We start from the raw sequence: 17929 nt of genomic DNA on the forward strand, positions 1-17929 counted from the left end.
CATACATAGAAATCGGAAATTCTATGACATTAAAAACAAAGACAGTGAATGTATTACCAGCTATGCTTAATTTGATAAGGGACTTCTCTATAGACATTAATAGAACTATGTAGGATGCAAGTAGAACAGGAGAAATTGATACTTTTTCCAGTAGCATCAATGTGCATCTCTCCCTGCAGGGCTGTGATTCAACCAGCTCTCCAGCTATTGTTTGATTACCATAACATACAGCATTCCTCACCACTACTTATTCTGGCTAGGGCTGATGCAAGTTGATGTACTTAATCTAATGCTTTGAAAATTAACTAATTAAGAGTTTTTTCTTAAAAGCCCTTGATCTCCCTTCTGAAACTGCCAGTTCTTTCTCACCCGCCACATATTTGACAGACATGTAAAAATTCTTGTGCATCACAACTATCATCCCACTGCTGCATCCATCAGTCAGTAGCTCAGGACGAAGGAATCTTCAAGAGATTGACTTTCATGTTGCTTACTAGCTGCTTCTTTTGCTAGAGAGCAGATTTAACAAATCCAAAGGCCTGAAGGGGCACAACCTGAGCAGTCCCTTCATTCATCTCTGCTTTCAGAGTTCTTGGTTGGAACCTTAAAGCGCGTGGTGGAAGCAATGTCTTTCCTTGATTTGTAAAAGCCCACTACTCTTGAACACTCCCCCCACCCCACCTGGTGTCTTATAATTAACAAGTTTGAGAACAAGGGTGAAGAAGGAGATTAATCCTGGCTTCTGGGCTGCATCTGGCTTTAAGGTTGCTTAATTTATAGATTGTTATCTGCCTCCTTGGTCATTCTCAGTTAGCCAACATCAAAGCCAATTAAGCCTACCCTGGAGGAGAGGTCAAATCTAGGTTGAGTTTAACCTCAACAAGATAGCTAGCCTTAAAAGTTTTTGGAGCTTTTTTTTTTTTTAAGATATTTGTAAACAGCAGGGAAGCACTGTTGGATGAAGGTTAAGTCATGGTTCATTTTCTGTTGTTGGCAGAGCTGTTGAAACACACCAACTAGTACCACTGAATGTATAATCATTAGTCTCTCTCCCCCATGTTTTTATCATCTCCTCCCATGCCTTATCTCCCTCCCCCATATTCCTTCTGCCACTCACTTTGCGGAAATGGTACCTATAAAAAGTTATGTTAGATAAGCAACAGCGTTGGCTCTCTCTTTTCAAACATCTAAAGAAGTGTGTCTGCATTCAGGAATAATAGTGTGTGTGTGTGTGGGGCAATCAACACCTTACTTTTAAAGCAAAATACAATCAGCAAATTGCTTTTATGGCAATATATTTTATAATTATGCACAAGTGTTCTCTTCAGTAATAACAATAATAACATTCTGTAATAAAGGCAAGCAATGTCCCATGCCTAGAAAAGTTGAGCTCTTTTATTGTGCACAAATTATACCAACTGTGCAAAGTTTTAAATTTTCACTTTCTATCCTAGGCCCACCATAGCACTACCTTTCCCTGGTGCATGCTTCTATGTGGCAAGAGACTATGGCCTGTTACAGACTGCCAAAATAAAGCTGCTTCGGGTCTCTTTGGAGGTATGCTGTTTAAATGATTCATGCACCCTAAGAATCCAGAAGCTGCACCAAAGCTGCACTCCAGTGCTTAGGAATGGAGTGTGGCTTTGGCGCGACCTCTGGACTCTTAGGACCCATGCATCATTTAAATAGCATACCTCCAAAGAGACCCGAAGCAGCTTTATTTTGGCAGTCTGTAACAGGCCTATGATACTGGTAACAGTATTGCTGATAGGATATCCTGCATCAGACAGGCTTTTGCTGAGCAGCCAGAGTAAACATATCAAAATAGAGAAAGGACATACAGTCAGCCCTCCTTATCCATGGATTTTTTTATCCACAGATTCAAGCATCCACAGTTTGAAAATATTTTTTAAAAGTATCAATTCTTGATATCAACCCTTGATTTTCCATTTTATACAAGACACACCATTTTGCTATGTCATTAATATTTTGTGGGACTTGAGCATCCACAGATTTTGTTATCCATGGGGGATCCTGGAACCAAACCCCAGTGGATAACAAGGATCCACTGTATCACTTTTTCTGACAAAGACATATCACTGTTGTTCACCTTACTGGTTTGCTGTATAAAAATGTTGTTTTAATCAGCTGAGTTGTAAGGTCCTTTGCAATGGAGGTTTTGTTTGTTTGTTGTTAACCACTCTTGAGTTGATCTTGACCCATGGCGACCCCATGGATGAGACATCTCTAGGGCTCCCTGTCCACACTGTCTGTTCACTTCCTGCAAATTCATACCTGTGACCTCTTTTATAGAGTTGATCCATCTAGCAGGTAGCCTTCCTCTCTTTTTGCTTTCCTTTCCTAGCATTATTGTTTTCTCCAATGTGTTGTGCCTTCTCGTGATGTGTCTGAAGTACGACAGCCTCAGTTTTGTCATCTTGTATTCCATGGAGATTTCTGATTTGATCTGTTCTAAGATCTATTTGTTTGTCTTGGCTGTCTGTGGAATCCTCAGCACTCTTCCCCAACATTATTTTCTTAACTGTCCAGCTCCCACATCCATACATGGTAATAGGGAATACAATGGTTTGTAAGATGCTAACTTTTCTGCTCAGTTGTATATCTTTGCATTTTAGGATCATTTCTAGTTCTTTCATAGCTGCCCTCCCCATTTTTAATCTTCCTCTGATTTCCTGGCTGCAGTCCCTGTTTCTATCCATATTTGATCCCAGGTATGAGAATTCTTTTACTATTTCTATTTCTTCATTGTCTAGATTGAATTTGTGTAGATTCTCCGCAGTCATTATTTTTGTTTTCTTTTGTTAAACAGTAAGCCTGCCTTTGCACTTTATTCCTTGATCTTTCTTAGTACTTGTTCCAGGTCTGTGATGTTTTCTGCTAGTACTATGATGTTGTCTATATATCTTAGATATTTGATATACCTTCTTCCTGTTTTCACTCCTCCTCCTTCTGTGTCCAAGCCTCTTTCTTACAATACATTCTGCATATGAGCTGAACAGGCAGTACAAATCTAGTATATATAGACAATGGGGGATCACAACTCAAGAGAAGAGGACAAGCCTTGCATATAGGAGAGCAGGGCAGAGTCCAGATTTAAATTCAGTCACTAGCATCTCCAGTTGAGAGCATCAACTAGCGGCAGTGGTGTCCCCAAGCCAGGTGTCAACCTGTGCAGGGGCAGCTGCCAGGGGGTGGGTGGTAGGAGCCAAATGAAGAATGTCTGATGAAAAGGTCAGTGAGCTTCAAAAGCTTGAATCTTGTATTTTGTGCATTTTAGGTGATTGAATAAAGATATCACTGTTTTGTGGATTTTTGATATTTACTGTAGATTGAGTGAGTGATGTTCATTTTTTGAGCGCTTGTTGATTGCTGAAGTTGGAAGCTTTCACTAGAGGTTCTTCCTTAAAATGATAGTTTTTCCCAACAGCACTTGCAACCAGTCAAATGGAAATGTGCTATATCTTTAGTTCAATCTTGATAGGGCTGGAGGAAATGTATTGTATTCCATTCTTTCCCCATTGTGGAAATATATGGCAACAGCCTCTGTGGCCAAGTATAATGCCAGCCTTTGATCCTGTACTTTTGTGTGTTTTTGTGTCAGACACCTGATCTAGGAGCAAGAGATTCTGGGAAGTTAGGGCCATTTCATTCCAGACAATCATCTGTATTAATAGGCCGTGTATCTCTCCCCTCATCAAGTGATGATGCTGTGGTTGTTCTTTGTGTAGACCTTAGAGACAAAAACCAAGAAACCCTTGTTTTGTTAGTTACTGTTGACTTTTGTGCCTCATTTCTACTTTTGAAAAGCATTCAGAAGCTGAATTAAGCTCTTAGGAGTGATCATAACAAGGCCAGGCACACTAAAAGGGTCTTATATGGTTTCATATGTGTGTATGAGTGCCTTCAAGTCACCTGTCAACTTACGGTGACCCCATGAATTTTATAGGGTTTCATAGTAGTCTATTTTCCCTTGGGCTCAGGTGTGATGCAGATTTGCCACCTGTTTTTAACTATTGTTTCATTTGTATATAAGTTAAAGGCTAAAATATTTGTAGCAGTATTTCTGCCATGAAGATAAATGGAGAATAGAAACAGCTTTTAGAGAACTGATCCCGTTAAGCACGTTATGAGACTTGGATGTAAAGCCACCAACAAATACCAAGTGCTTTAGGTTATATTTCAGAGGAAGGAACTGACAAAACCATCTCTGAATATTCCTCACCTAAGAAAACCCTAGGAAATTGATGGGGTTGACATTAGGTTGACAAGTGATTTGAAGGCACATACCACATAAGGTAACTATTTCAAATTGATTTACTCAGCAATACAAAAAAAAAAAAAAAATCCCAAGAACTAATGAAAATTAATAACTCATTGTGCCTTCTAAAGTGAACTTTTCAGGCACAATATGTATTTAGGGTTTCAGCTTGTGTTTTAACAGTGTACTTAGTATTAATCAAAGAAAGATGGGGGGGACTGGGAGGTTCCCACCAACTATCAGCGTTACTTCAAAATATTGGGGAAGTTAGCTTTTGCAAGAAGCTTGATAAACCTTGGACTCTTTGCACCTGTTTATACCAGTACTAACTGAGGAGAACTGCAGGTTTGAGGTAAATTAAGAGAGTTTTATTTAGAAAATATGCAGAGTGCAGTCACACACACAAGAAAGCAATTCACACAGACACAGCATTCAGAGCTAACTGAAATGGAAAAACAGAAAGGTGATAGCAGAGTTTTAGAGTTTTGCAGTGAAGTGGTAATTACCTGTCTGATGAGTAGACCATGGAAAGCTGGAGTGACTCAGACTGGAAAGTCTGAGGGTGACACAAAACATACAGAGTGTGGATGTGTATGCCACCTGTGTGCCCAGAGATTAGGATTTGGAACCATATTTATACCCAAAATATACCCCCAAGTGGTGAATTATCTCACCTGGTAACAACGGCTGGATGTCCTATCCCAGGAATTGACAATGGGATTCCAGACAGGTTGATGCACTTAATTTTAGTGTGACAAAAACAATTATTGGATCAGAATATTCGCAGGATGGATGGACAGAGAAGTTTGGCTGGGAGCACAAACAGAGATTTGGTAGAGAAGTTGGCTTACTCCTTTGGGTGCAAGGAGATCCTTTGTCTCAAGTTGTGAGAGAAAATGCAAATGACTTGAGGGAAGGAAAGAGTGCTTAATACACCCACTTAGGACCCTATTGCAAGGAGTTAAAATAGTGGCTTACCTTTCCCAAATTCAGTGCTAATTTGGGAGGCAGCCAATTCCTATCACGCATAAATTGCTGCCCAAGTCCATTCCGGATGCAGCCAGGGTCGTCTAAGACACTTTTGCAGCCATTTTAGAAGCCAGCTAAGACAACCCTGGCTGCATCTGGGAGAGACCCGGGCAGCGATTTATGTGTGATAGGAACTGGCTGCCTCCCAAATTAGCACTGAATTTGGGAAAGGTAAGCCACTCCTTTAAGCCCATGCGATAGGGTCCTTAGGTGTCATTGTCCCATTACCTGGATGTGTACATGCCTTGGGACATGTTCCTTTTTTGCTGGGAACCTGACTTCATGTTCCTGAAAGGTTGTTTATCTCTCAAAAACATGCTATCTCTAGATATGAGATATAAAATTATGAGGACCCCAAAATATTGTGCAGGCTATGCAGAGGGTGCTAACAAAAAGTCCAATTATTTGTTTTTTAAATTGTTAAGTAAGGACATAAGAAGAGACATATTCAGACAAGAGGCTTGTCTAGCCCAACATTCTGTTCACTAGTGGCCAGTTAGTTATCTATGGGGAGCCCACCAGTAGTATAAGCATATTGCTTCTGATACTGGAGGTGTTATATTGCCATCCTGATGAAATACAATATATAAAGCAAACTATATGTAATTGAAATATAAAAGATTATAAAATTCCAACCTTGGAAAACAAAGATGAACAAAGCTTACCAAATAAATAAAAATAAATAAATAAATAAATAAATATTGTGATCCCTTTAGGGTTGTCATAAGTCAGAAACGAAAGCACACAACCACAACAAATAGCATGTCTATATTCATTACTAAATTGCTTTGATATTGTTACCAGTAGAGACCCTTTGAACCAGACACTTCAAGTTTCTTAGCTTATTTCCTGTAATGCCCTCCCTAGTAGACAGAGTTATATCACCTCCAGAACACCCTTTCCTATCACTCCTATACCGTTTTATCTGGAGATGACTGTATGTTTTTCTCTGGTCTCTCCATTCTGCCATTCTTTTATGATCAATATGTTTTCCTTTAAAATGGGAATGAGAAACATGCAGCCCTCCAGGTGTGGTTGGACTGCAGCTGTGAACAGCCATAGCCAGCATAGCCAATGTTGAGGAATACTGGAAGAAAACATATGGAAAGCCATATAAGTTCCACCTATGCCTTAAAAGCAAGGATCCCAGCTCTTCCATTTTGGCTTTGAGATTTCTGTCACACACACACACACACACACACACTTCAGTTGTCTCTGTCACATGCATTTCCCACTTAGGCCTCTTTGATTGGCTATCATATCTGGCTGAATGGTCATATCCATGTCCACCCCATCCCTGTTTGGGCAACATAATTATTTTGTGTGTGTGTTCATACATTGACAATGATTCCAGCCAAAGTGGATACTTCTCAACTCCTGTTGACCTTCCCCCAATGTTCAGTTTAAAAACTGTTCTGCCACCTTTGTAATTTTACATACCAGCAGTTTAGTCCCAGCCTGGTTCATCCTTTTCATATATGCCAACCTTGTCCAGAAAAATTTCCCAGTAACTAACAAATATAAAACCCTTCTTCCTAAACCAGTGTAATCTGCTACACTGAAACGCCTTGGCTTTACCTGTTTAACTGGTGCCATGTAAGGAATAGTTAACATTCCAGATGAAGTTCGTTTGGCGGTCTTCACTTTCAACCTCTTCTTTAAAACCTCCATTTGTCTTAAAGGACTTAATTGTTATAATCCCTGACATCACTGCTGTCAATGCACACCAAAACAATGGACTGCTCCTAAGCCTGGTTTGAGTGTTGAATTAGGACCCAAATTCCCATTCAGCCATGGAAACTCACTGGCTGATCTTGGACAAGTTGCATTCTCTCAGCAATAGCAAACCTCCACTGACCATACTTTGCCAAGAAATCCCTGTAATAGGATCATCATAAGAAGAGATATAACAAGAACAGCACCTATCTATTGCATGACAGTTTATCTATATCAGTGCTAGTCTTAGTGGTGGTCCGTGCTGGTGCCAGTCTGCAAGTTATTTGCTGGTGCTTTGTGGCAAGTTACCTGAAATAAAAGATACTGTTGTAGTCAATGGGCACAAATATGATGCCAGTCCCTGCCACATTGGAAAGTAAACCCTGCTAGTCTCTGACATCAGGTAGCCTGAGAAGCACTAATCTAGATGACATGTGATGTTTCCAACCTTTGCATCAGACAAGCAATTCACCATGGGATCCTCAAGCTCATCACATTTCTAGCTGTATTGGTTTAAAATGATCAAATCACCCACTGCTATAAACCACAAGTCCAACAGAAGTGCATCCTTGGCATGAGGGAATATTTAACCATATTTTTTTCTCTTTCCCTAAGACTCTCATTTTTTAAAACTACTTTTATATTGTTTGGGTTTTGTGTTTGTGTGGGGGGGGGCATGAATGTGCAATCTAAAATAAGGTGCACCACTGAAATCTGAATAGGATTTGTGGAATTGGAAGGAAAATATTTTGGGTATCCTTACATGCTTTTATATGTGTCTGTCTGTTTTCAAACTGTAGTAAAAACCGGCTTGTGACTATAGTGCCGAGTGATGCTCAGTTCAATACCAGAAGAGCCTACACCAGTGAAGATGAGGCTTGGAAGTCCTATCTGGAGAATCCCTTAACAGCGGCTACCAAGGCTATGATGAGCATCAATGGGGATGAAGACAGTGCTGCTGCCCTTGGATTACTGTATGATTATTATAAGGTTGGGAGCTCACATTTTGTACTTTGGCTTCCTAGAAAACTGTGTCCCTGAGCAATTTAATCCTCTGTTGTTCAAGCTGCTCTAGTTTCTACTGCATATTCAGGCTCACATTAAGATGCTGGTTATTATTAGGGGGCATTCATACCTACGCTTTTGTCCTGTGGAGATCCGGATCTCTGTGGTGACGCAATACAGGATTGATGTTCCCACTACGTTTAATGCGACCGAATTTCTCTGAGGCAATGTGCAGCTTCATTTCAACATGGAGGCACCACCATGCCTAGGAACAATCCCCACAATCTGGATCAGTTTGGTAGCATACTTGCACAGCCAAAGATCTGGATCATTCTGGACCTTTAAAAAAGACATGCTTAAGAACCCAGTGTCAAATACACTGGCTTATGGAGGTTTTTCCATGCCCCCCCCTGCAAATGGTGCTGGGTGTATTCAGGGCCAGTAGGAACATCGTGGAAATAACCCAGTTTCACACCGGGTTATTTCTGTAGTGTAAATGGGGCCTTAATAACAAATCCTTAATGATTTGGATCAGATTCTTTCAAGGGTTACATTCTCCTGCACAACTGTATCTACAGTTTATGGTCATCCTCCAAGGTTTTGCTCTGTCTCTTAGTCTTCACTTGGAAGACTTCCTTGGAAGTCTCATTAATTAAATATGACCTACCAGCCACCAGCCCTACCATACATAATCAAAGCTCTTCTGGCCAGTCTTGGCCTTAGGGAAACATCCCCCCCCCTTTTTTTTTTTACAAATAAACATTACTATTGTACTCATCTAACAAGTATCCTCTTGTTTCAGATTCCCAAGGATAAGACAAGATCATTGTCTGTTAATAAAGTGAGTGATAATCAAGAAGAACAGGATAAAAGGTATAGTATTTTTGAAAATAGCACACCAAGAAAATAAATATAAAACAAACAGTCTGATTGGTTATGGACAGAAAACAAGCATGATGCCTTGTGATTATCTTTCTTCTCACCCTCCCACCCTTGAGTTCCAAAAAACACCATGAAGAGGAGGCTGTTAAGGAAAGCAGCTGTGACACATAGCTCAAAATAAAATTAGTCAAACTTTTCATTTTAAATCAAGTAAATGACAAGCAAGGGGAGGAGGGCAAAAGGGACAATTTGTGAAGATTATGGAAGTCTGCAAGCAAAGCAAATGACTTCCCAAAGTGCTATAATATCAGGTCCACAAGAATTTCTCCTAGCTCATGTCTTGAGGTTCTCTATGGAAGCCATGTATCACAGCTTCCCCTCAACCCCCATAACTAGAAGACTAAACTTGAGGGAAGTTTTCTTAAAGACATTTAAGGCTGCATTTGCATTGCATAAATAATCCAGTTTGGCACCACTTTAGCTGCCATGGCTCAGTGCTAAGGAATTCTGGGATTAGTAGTTTTGTGGTATATTTAGCCTTCTGTCAGAGAGCTCTGGTACCACAACAAACTACAGATCCCAGGATTCCATAGCATTGAGCCATGGCAGTTAAAGTGATGTCAAACTGGATTATTTCTTCATTGCAGACGCAACCTAAGTAAAAATCAATAGGACTTAAATAAAAGCATTGTTTATTCTTCTTTGAGACCAAGCACAAATAGTTCTTCTGTCAAATAATTGTGTGGTTCAGAAAAATGCTCTTACAGTTCATTCCCACTTACCACATAAAAATATTTCAGTACTATTGCTCTGCAAAATTTGTAATGCAGAAACTCCATATATATATATATATATATATATATATATATATATATATATAATCATCATAGTCAAACCTTGCCAAAACACAATAGCTTCAGTATTTAGATACATAATAATAAAATCAAAATACGGTAGGTTAATTTGAGGAAGTTCCATCCCCCTTTCCCCACATTTTTAAACTGAGTGCATTATTTGTTTGTTTCCTTTTTTCACTCAGAAACTGTCTTTCCACCAGTGAAACTCAGAGTAACCTGAACAACAGCAGTGAAAACAGAGTGCAAGTCTTGAAAACTGTGCCAGTAAACCTTTCCCTGAATCAGGAGCAGCTGGAGATTTCCAAAAGGGAGCAGTTCAATTCAAATGTATCTGGAAGCCCAACCTCCATTTCTGTGACAGGAGTTATGGTAGTGAAAGCAGAAGAGTACACACCTATTTATATGGCTCCATCTGTGCATTATGCACGGGGAGAAAATGAAGAACACCGAGGAGTTATATTTGAACATGCACATTATGAAGTGCCAAGCATCACTGCCCATTCAACGTATGTGAAAGATGATCAGCGCAGCACTCCAGATAGTACTTACAGTGATACTTTTAAAGATGGAGGGGCAGAGGTATGTTCATTGGTTGGGCACTGTTGAGTGTGGAAGTTCTTATTTATTTAGTTGTCACATATGGGTCCAATGTTTCCTCAAACAAGCTTCTCCCATTTGATCCCCACACAATATGAGATAGGTCAGACTGAGACATAATAACTCACAAAAGGCCACCAATTGAACTTCATGACTAAACAGGGATTTGAAATAAAACCTTTCCTCAGCCCATAGTGGATAAGAGCATTCCAATAGCCATCTTCAGAGAGTCTGCTCTGGGTCCTCCATTATGGAAGATGAACCAAGAGGCAATCAGAGAGCCTTCTCAGTATGTATGCCTTGTGTTAGTGCTTGGAACGGTTATTTATTGCAAAAGCTAACTTTTTGGTTCTACTTTTTTATACTTGATGCTTGTTACTTGTAGGTAGCATGACACAAGATGCATTACTTTTTAATAACTTAATAATATCACAGTCATACCAAAAGGACACAAGCCAAAATTTTGAGATAATGTTACAGGTTAGCTATATATTTTTTTAAGTAATTGCATTATCCATTTTTGTCCTCAAAGGTAACATAGTAGTAAGTAAGTAATATTGTTACTTGTAACACATTTCGTCTAAGTTCTGTCCCAGCTATGGAATTTTCTCACCATGAAGGTCTAACTGAAATCAACATTACTATTTTATTCTCCCTGACTCTTTAGTGTATTATTTTAATGCTATAATTGATCATGTTTTACTGGTGACTTTTTGTATTTTGTCCTGGAAGTTTTAATGAATGTATTATGAGTAATTTGTTCTTTCTCATATAGTTGCCTTGAATCCCATATTGAAAGAAAGGAGAAATATAAAAGCAATATAATACAGAATAATTCTCAGTAGTGGAATAATGAAGAGATAATATTGTTCTTCTATCTTACATTATAACTTTGTGTGTGTATTGGAAATAACAATAATATATTATTTTACTTATCAAATTCATCAGTAGGCATGATATTATATTGTTTTACACTGAGGAAAACAGTCTTTAATATCAGCCATAAATTTTATTATCTGGCCTGAATAATGGCTTCTGAAACGTAGTGCACAAAAATGCTGCTGAGGTTGGTCCACAGGGCAGAATTTCAGAGCTCCATAGCTTTGAGGGGCCCTCAGATCTAGTCGCTGTGAGCCCAAGTGTCCTTTAAACTTTCCAAAGAGCTACAGAGTGAAATTTTCTTTGTGCCTGGCACCTTCTTTGTCTAAGTGGTCTATAGTTCTATCTATGGTGCGTTACAGACCGCCGAGAAGCAGCAGTCTGCCGCCGCCGGTTGCAGCATCCGGGAACTGCAGCAGCCAAATGTGCTCCTTCTTGCGGCCCGGAAGGGACGCTGTGAGGCGCTAGTTGCGCACTCATGGCGTCACTTCCGCCGTGCGATGTGCGGACACACAGCATCCGCTACGTCAAAATGGCGGCGGCCGTGTGGAATGGCCGCCGCCATTTGTTACGGACTCAGTCCGTAATAGGAGTAGGGGCGTCTAGAAGAGACGCCCCTTTTTCAAACTGGGACGTCCTAAGGACATCCGAAATGGCGGTCTGTAACCCACCTCAGTGTCCCTTTATCCTGACAGTGCCACTGAGTCAGTGTTGTTAGTCTTATATGGGTAGAGAAGGCTTCCTACTACCAAAGTTATCACTTCAATGAAGACAGAACTGTGGGGACATGTAATAAGGATGTGATGGAGGTGGCAGATCTAATGGTCTCATTCCTGTTCTTCCTTCTATCTCTCCCATCTAATTTTCAGAGTTTGGAAACTCTGGATATGGAATTTGTAGTCAAAACAATAATTTTTCCAGGATTTATGTTTTAGTTTTCTAGGGATGAACATGTGAATAGGCTTTAGGTCAACTCCAAATTTTAAACTGAAGAAAATACTAAGGCAATTGAACATTTTGGATGTAAGTTATTTCCCCATTATCCTTTTTTTACTTCTGTGATCTCTTTTCCCCCCAATATGGAAGTGAATGCCTTTTCTAAAATGCCTTCTCCTGTGCCTCATGTAAAATCAAAATATGTGTCTGGCTTCAAAATTAAAAAAAAAAAACTAAGTCCAAATTTAGTTGTGCTTACATTAGAACCATTAAAACCAATGTGACATCTTGTTAACTGCCATCAAGTTGACTCATGACAAACCTATGAGTGAGAGACCTGCAAGTCACCTTATCAACAGCCCTGCTTAGGCCTTGTAGAATCCGGACCATGGCTTCCTTCCTCATTTCCTACTGCATTCTACCTTACCAAGCATTATGTGTCCTCATGATATGGCCAAAGTATGACAGTCTCAGTTTAGTCAGGCTTGATTTGCTTTAGCATCCATTTATTTGTCTTTTTAGCAGTCCATGATATTCGTAAAACTTTCTCCAGCCCCACATTTCAAATGAGTTGATTTTCTTCCTATCAGCTTTCTTCACAGTCCAGCTTTCACAGCCATATGTAAAAATGAGGAACTACAATGGCATGGACAATCCTAGTTTTAGTATTCATTGATATATTTTAATACCTTAGGCTATTGTCTAGACCTTTATAGTTGGCATTTCAAGTCCTTGACTGCAGTCTCCATTCTGATTAATGACTGAACCAAGATATGAAAAATCTTCAATTGTTTCAATGCCTTCATCATCTACTTCAGTTATGTGACTTGTTATTCATGACTTAATTAAGCCTCAGTGATTTGATCAAATATATCCTAAGCATGACTAAGACTGGAGCCAAGCCACTTTAACCATATGTAAATTCATGGAAAATTAACTCACAGATAAATCAGGTAATCATATGAATTATCTTTTGACTGCCATGACAATGTCAGCAACTCACCCACTTTTGGGGTGCCGGGCCTGGTCTTGAGTCTCCCGTCTTCATTTGTCATTTTCAGGCATTAAAAAAGGGTTCAAATTCTTGTTTGGGGGGAGTTCAGCTATGTGTGTGTGTCTGAATGACAAATTGTGAATATAACATTTATAATGTTTAGCAACATTACTGGCGACCATTCCTAAGTGTCAGGTTTTGGCCTGAAAACCTCAGGGCCTGAGATGATCCTGAATTGGCAACCCCTATCTACCTTTGATGCATACTTCTTCTCCTTCTTCCAGAAATATCGCAGTGGTTCTGTGGGACCTGAGGAATATATTTATGAACAGACAGCCACGTAAGTAATAGCAGTTGGTGAATATTGGAAAAAATGGATTTATGGAGTCTGTAGTGTAACATGTATGGCAGACAGGACTCCAGTTTTATTTATCTTATAAGTAGTGGTCACTGCTTTCATTCAGAACATTTTGGTTCCCTCCTTCAGAATCCCCCCTCCCTGTTTTCCATTCACTGACTCACTAACCAGTGATACCAGAATTGTATATTTTTATATTGTATATTTTTTCATTAAAGAGAAAGAGCTGAAACTTAGTATGTGTGTTATTTGGGAGACAATAATTACAAATAACTCTGAAAACTTAGCATTTTATTTCCTTCCTGTCAAATTGAGATAGTGGATGTCACTGATACATTTAATGGACAGTATTTGTATCACATAATGAAACGATGAATGCAGTTGGCCCTTCTTATACACGGATTTTTTATACATGGATTCAAGCATACACGGTTTGAAAATGTTCCAAAAAAGTATAAATTTACCTTGATGTTCCATTTTTTATTAGGGACACCATTGTGCTATGTCATTATATTTAATGGGACTTGAGCATACACGGATTTTGTTATACACGGGGGATCTTGGAACCAAACCCCAGCGTATAACAAGGGTCCACTGTACCTTGGATATATGCCTGCCCAATGGGGATTTTTCCTTCACTTTGTTCCTGGATATTAGTTGAAACCCCCACTCTAAAGACTGGCCTCCTTCCACAAAAAATAAATAGATAAATAAATTGCACAGATGAACAGCAGGGAGTGCTTGGGAGTGGTTTTCCTATATTACTATACCATGCGACTGCAGTTGTGTGTGGATTGTTCTGCATTGATATAAGAAAAAGGAGACACCTCCTTAACTACTCCTCATTGCCCCCTCCTTAAGAAAAGGAGTGATGACCAGGTGGAAATGCATGACTGGATCTATATACATGGTTGCTATATTTACACACTAGTGTGAATTGCCCCATGGAAAAGTACACTAGCTGGGAAATAATAACAAAAAAGGCAAAAAGCTATGCAGGGTCAGCCCTGGTTAGTATTTGGATAGGAGACTGCCAATGAATACCAGGAGCTTTAGATTATATTTCAGAGAAAGGAACTGGCAAAACCACCTCTGAATATTCCTTGTCAAAGAAAATTCTATTAAATTCATGGGGCCGCCATAAATTGACAGGCAAATTGAGCACACACACACAACCTCTATCAGCAGTTGTTTCATATATGGCTAATGGAACATAGAACAGAATCACATGCAAATGTAGAGAAATTATATCTGTTGATTTCCCCTCATACTTTTAGGCCTCATGGCCATAATACAAATAAGAAATTGGTCTGTATATATGACTAAATCAACAACTTGTGCATTACGAGATATTGCAAAATTGGTCAGGAATATAATGTCTGAGTTTGGAGTACTCTCTGTTCTCAAATGGTCCAAATTACTATTGATTCAACAATGGTCAGGATTATTTCTTCAGACTGATTTTAGTTTGCAGTAAGAATTTAAAGACCTTTCCCCATTTTTACTGGTGATAATTACTGAATAATAAAACAATATATCAGTAGACCTACAGAAGAATTTAAATTAAAGATTTTTGTTTCAAACTTTTCTGATTTTTTTCTGCCTTAATTGGAAGGGCTGAAGAGTTTGCAAACAAATCATATTAAATATTGCATTTTAATCATAGTAAATATTGCATTTTAATAAGATCAATTAAATTGTATTATTTTTAAGAGCTGTTAGTCTCTTAATGAGGTACCATAAGGTCAGAATCTCTATTGTACTTATAGTGACTCCAGGTTCCATTAGCCACTACAAGCACTTGTGACTATAGAGTCATATCCTAGCCCATGACTTACATAGCATAAGCAGCAACAGACCCTAATTGTCTTTGGTGTAGCTCTACCATGTGCAGATTCAGACTTTATAATCAATTGGATCCAGATTTCATAATCTAAGACTGTAATTGTTTACACATTGATTTGTGAATATGTCTCATTGAGCTCAGTGCCATTACTGCCTCTCCCACCGTTCTTCCTCAGAGAAAGAAGTGTGGTGCCTCTAATCCTGGAGGTACAATACAGCTACCATGCGTAGTAGCTATTAATGATCTTTTTCTCCATGGGATTGTCCAATCCCCTTTTAAAACTGCTCAGCTTGGTGGTCTGCTCTGCAACAGGTGCTAGTGAATTCCATAATTTGGCAATGCATTGCATACAAAATACTCCCTTTTGTTGTCCTGAACCTTCCACCATTTAGCTTTATTTGGTAAACCTTGACTCTGGTATCTAGTGAGAAGGGGTAAAAAAAAAAACTTCCCTGTATACACTTTTAATACATCATATATCTAAGCTTAAATGCTGAAAATGTTGTGATGTTACTTTGTGGGTCTCTGTTTCTTTTTCAACTCTTCGCTGTTTCATTTTTGAGATGCAGTGGCCAGAATTTTAACCAGAATTTCAAATATGGCTGCACTATAGACCAGTGTGGTGTAGTAGTTTGAGCATTGGATTGGGACTCAGGAGACCAGAGTTTGAATCCTGGGTCAGCCATGGGTGATCTTGAGCAAGTCACACTCTCTCAGCCTCAGAGGATGACAATGGCAAAGCCTCTCTGAAGAAACCTGCCAAGAAAACTCCATTATAGGGTCACTTTAGGGTCACCATAAGTTGGAAACTATAACAACAATAATGATAGATTGGTACAAATGCATTATGTTATAGGCAATGTTCAGTCCCTTTCCCAATTTATTATTTTATTTTATTTATGGTATTTATACCCTGCCCTTCAGCCCTAATGGCTATCAGAGCGGCTAATTAACCATATCATGGAATTTACCTTTTTAAATAACCAACAGAATATAGATTGTGTGTTGTAATTCTCCTATCTACTACAAGCCCAAGATACTTTCCTTGACAGTTATTGCCTGCTCAGATACCATCAGTATATATGTGTTTGTGCAGAATGTATCTCTTTACAATTATTTACACTGAAACTCATTTGCCATTTTACTAGCTGTTTACCCATTTTAGAGAAATGCATTTGAAGTTCTTTGCAGCCCCTTTTTTGTTTTTACCATCCTAAACAATGAGGTGTGGTCCCCAAATGTGATCACCTGAAGGGACTTCACTTCTTACCTCCCTGCATTTGAAGAAATGAGACCCTTCTGGTGTGTGCTCTGCAGACTGGATTACAAAGGCATTAGCTGCATTGCCTCCAGATAAAGAGAATATTTAAAAAGTGGCAAAGTATATCCTGTCATATAAACTTTTAAAAAAGAAAAAAAACACAAAACTGTTTTTAAAGCAAGAGAAAAAGATAGTTAACTCCATTATCATCAATATTAGACATTTTGTCAATTCAATTTTGAAAAATATGACATTGCTACTTAAATAATTTTTCTGAAGTGGAGAAATGAACTGTTCAGTGTGGTAGCTTCTTCCTGTGCCATTTTGTCTCTGGGTTTGCCACAGATTGAAGAGCTTGGGAAAGTTATTTTTGGGACTGGAGACTGCCTGAATCTCACAGCCAGCAGAGGCCATGGAGTTGTCCTGTCAAAAGTAACATTTCGAAGCTCTACACTTAACTTGGTTTCACATAGCCTGTCTTAACACCTTGAGATAGCAGCTCCCTTTCCTGTGGCAATAACAGGAGCAGTTTTTTCAAAGTTCAGTTTCTCACAGCAGGAGGAGCTGCAACAAACTATTGTAGAAGAAAGATAATTGAAATCTTTTCTGTCTTCTAACTCTTCCATTCTTGCTACCATCCAGTGCAAGCCCTTCCATCATCATCAGTGTTTTACTTGTCTATAAAAGCAGGTTTCCAGAAAATGCAAGATTTTTAAAAAATGACAGCAAAAATTTAGGACTTAGTTCTGTAACATTATTTGATTATTGCAGTTGTGCATCCCAGTCTTTACCATTATCCTTATTTATACCATTTATCATTATTTGGAAAGAGGTATGTTCTTGGCCAGCTCAGAAGGTTTAGATATCAGAAGCAGATGACAAGGCAGACCTCATTTCTATCTTTGATTTAAAGACGCATATTGGAACTGACAGTATATTTTACTTTAAAGAAGGAAGGGCACAGTGTCCCCCATTGCACCTGAAAGTGGCAGACTATGTGGCATGCCCAGCTTTGCCTTCTAAGAGAAAAGAATGGCTAGGGGACTCAAGAGAAATGGAGCCAATGTTATAGTGGCAGCCATCCAGCCACCCAGTCATTTGTGTTTTCATCATGGATGACATACAGAAAAGTGTTTTCTCTGTCAAATTGTGGAACTACGTTTGTATTGTTCAGGTCCAGCTCAGTACAATAGGTGTAGCATCTAGTTGGGTATTGTCTGCAGCCTTCTGTATGGATGTGCTTGGTACTGTGTGATATCAAGCAGCTATGATATCTGAATTTTAGATCAT

The 17929-nt window shown here is 39.1% G+C and overlaps 1 protein-coding gene across 1 annotated transcript in view; it reads left to right on the forward strand.

Annotated features, from left to right (window-relative positions):
* Positions 1-17929, forward strand: part of GRHL2 (grainyhead like transcription factor 2) — a 115014-nt gene that overhangs the window by 17752 nt on the left and 79333 nt on the right. Inside the window, exons 2-5 of the mRNA XM_042465969.1 lie at positions 7825-8014; positions 8832-8902; positions 9951-10347; positions 13459-13514. Of these exons, the coding sequence (XP_042321903.1) occupies positions 7825-8014; positions 8832-8902; positions 9951-10347; positions 13459-13514 (714 nt within the window). The remainder of the gene's footprint in view (positions 1-7824; positions 8015-8831; positions 8903-9950; positions 10348-13458; positions 13515-17929) is intronic.

The sequence above is a fragment of the Sceloporus undulatus genome, chromosome 4 (genome assembly GCF_019175285.1).
Source record: "Sceloporus undulatus isolate JIND9_A2432 ecotype Alabama chromosome 4, SceUnd_v1.1, whole genome shotgun sequence".
Lineage (NCBI taxonomy): Eukaryota > Metazoa > Chordata > Lepidosauria > Squamata > Phrynosomatidae > Sceloporus > Sceloporus undulatus.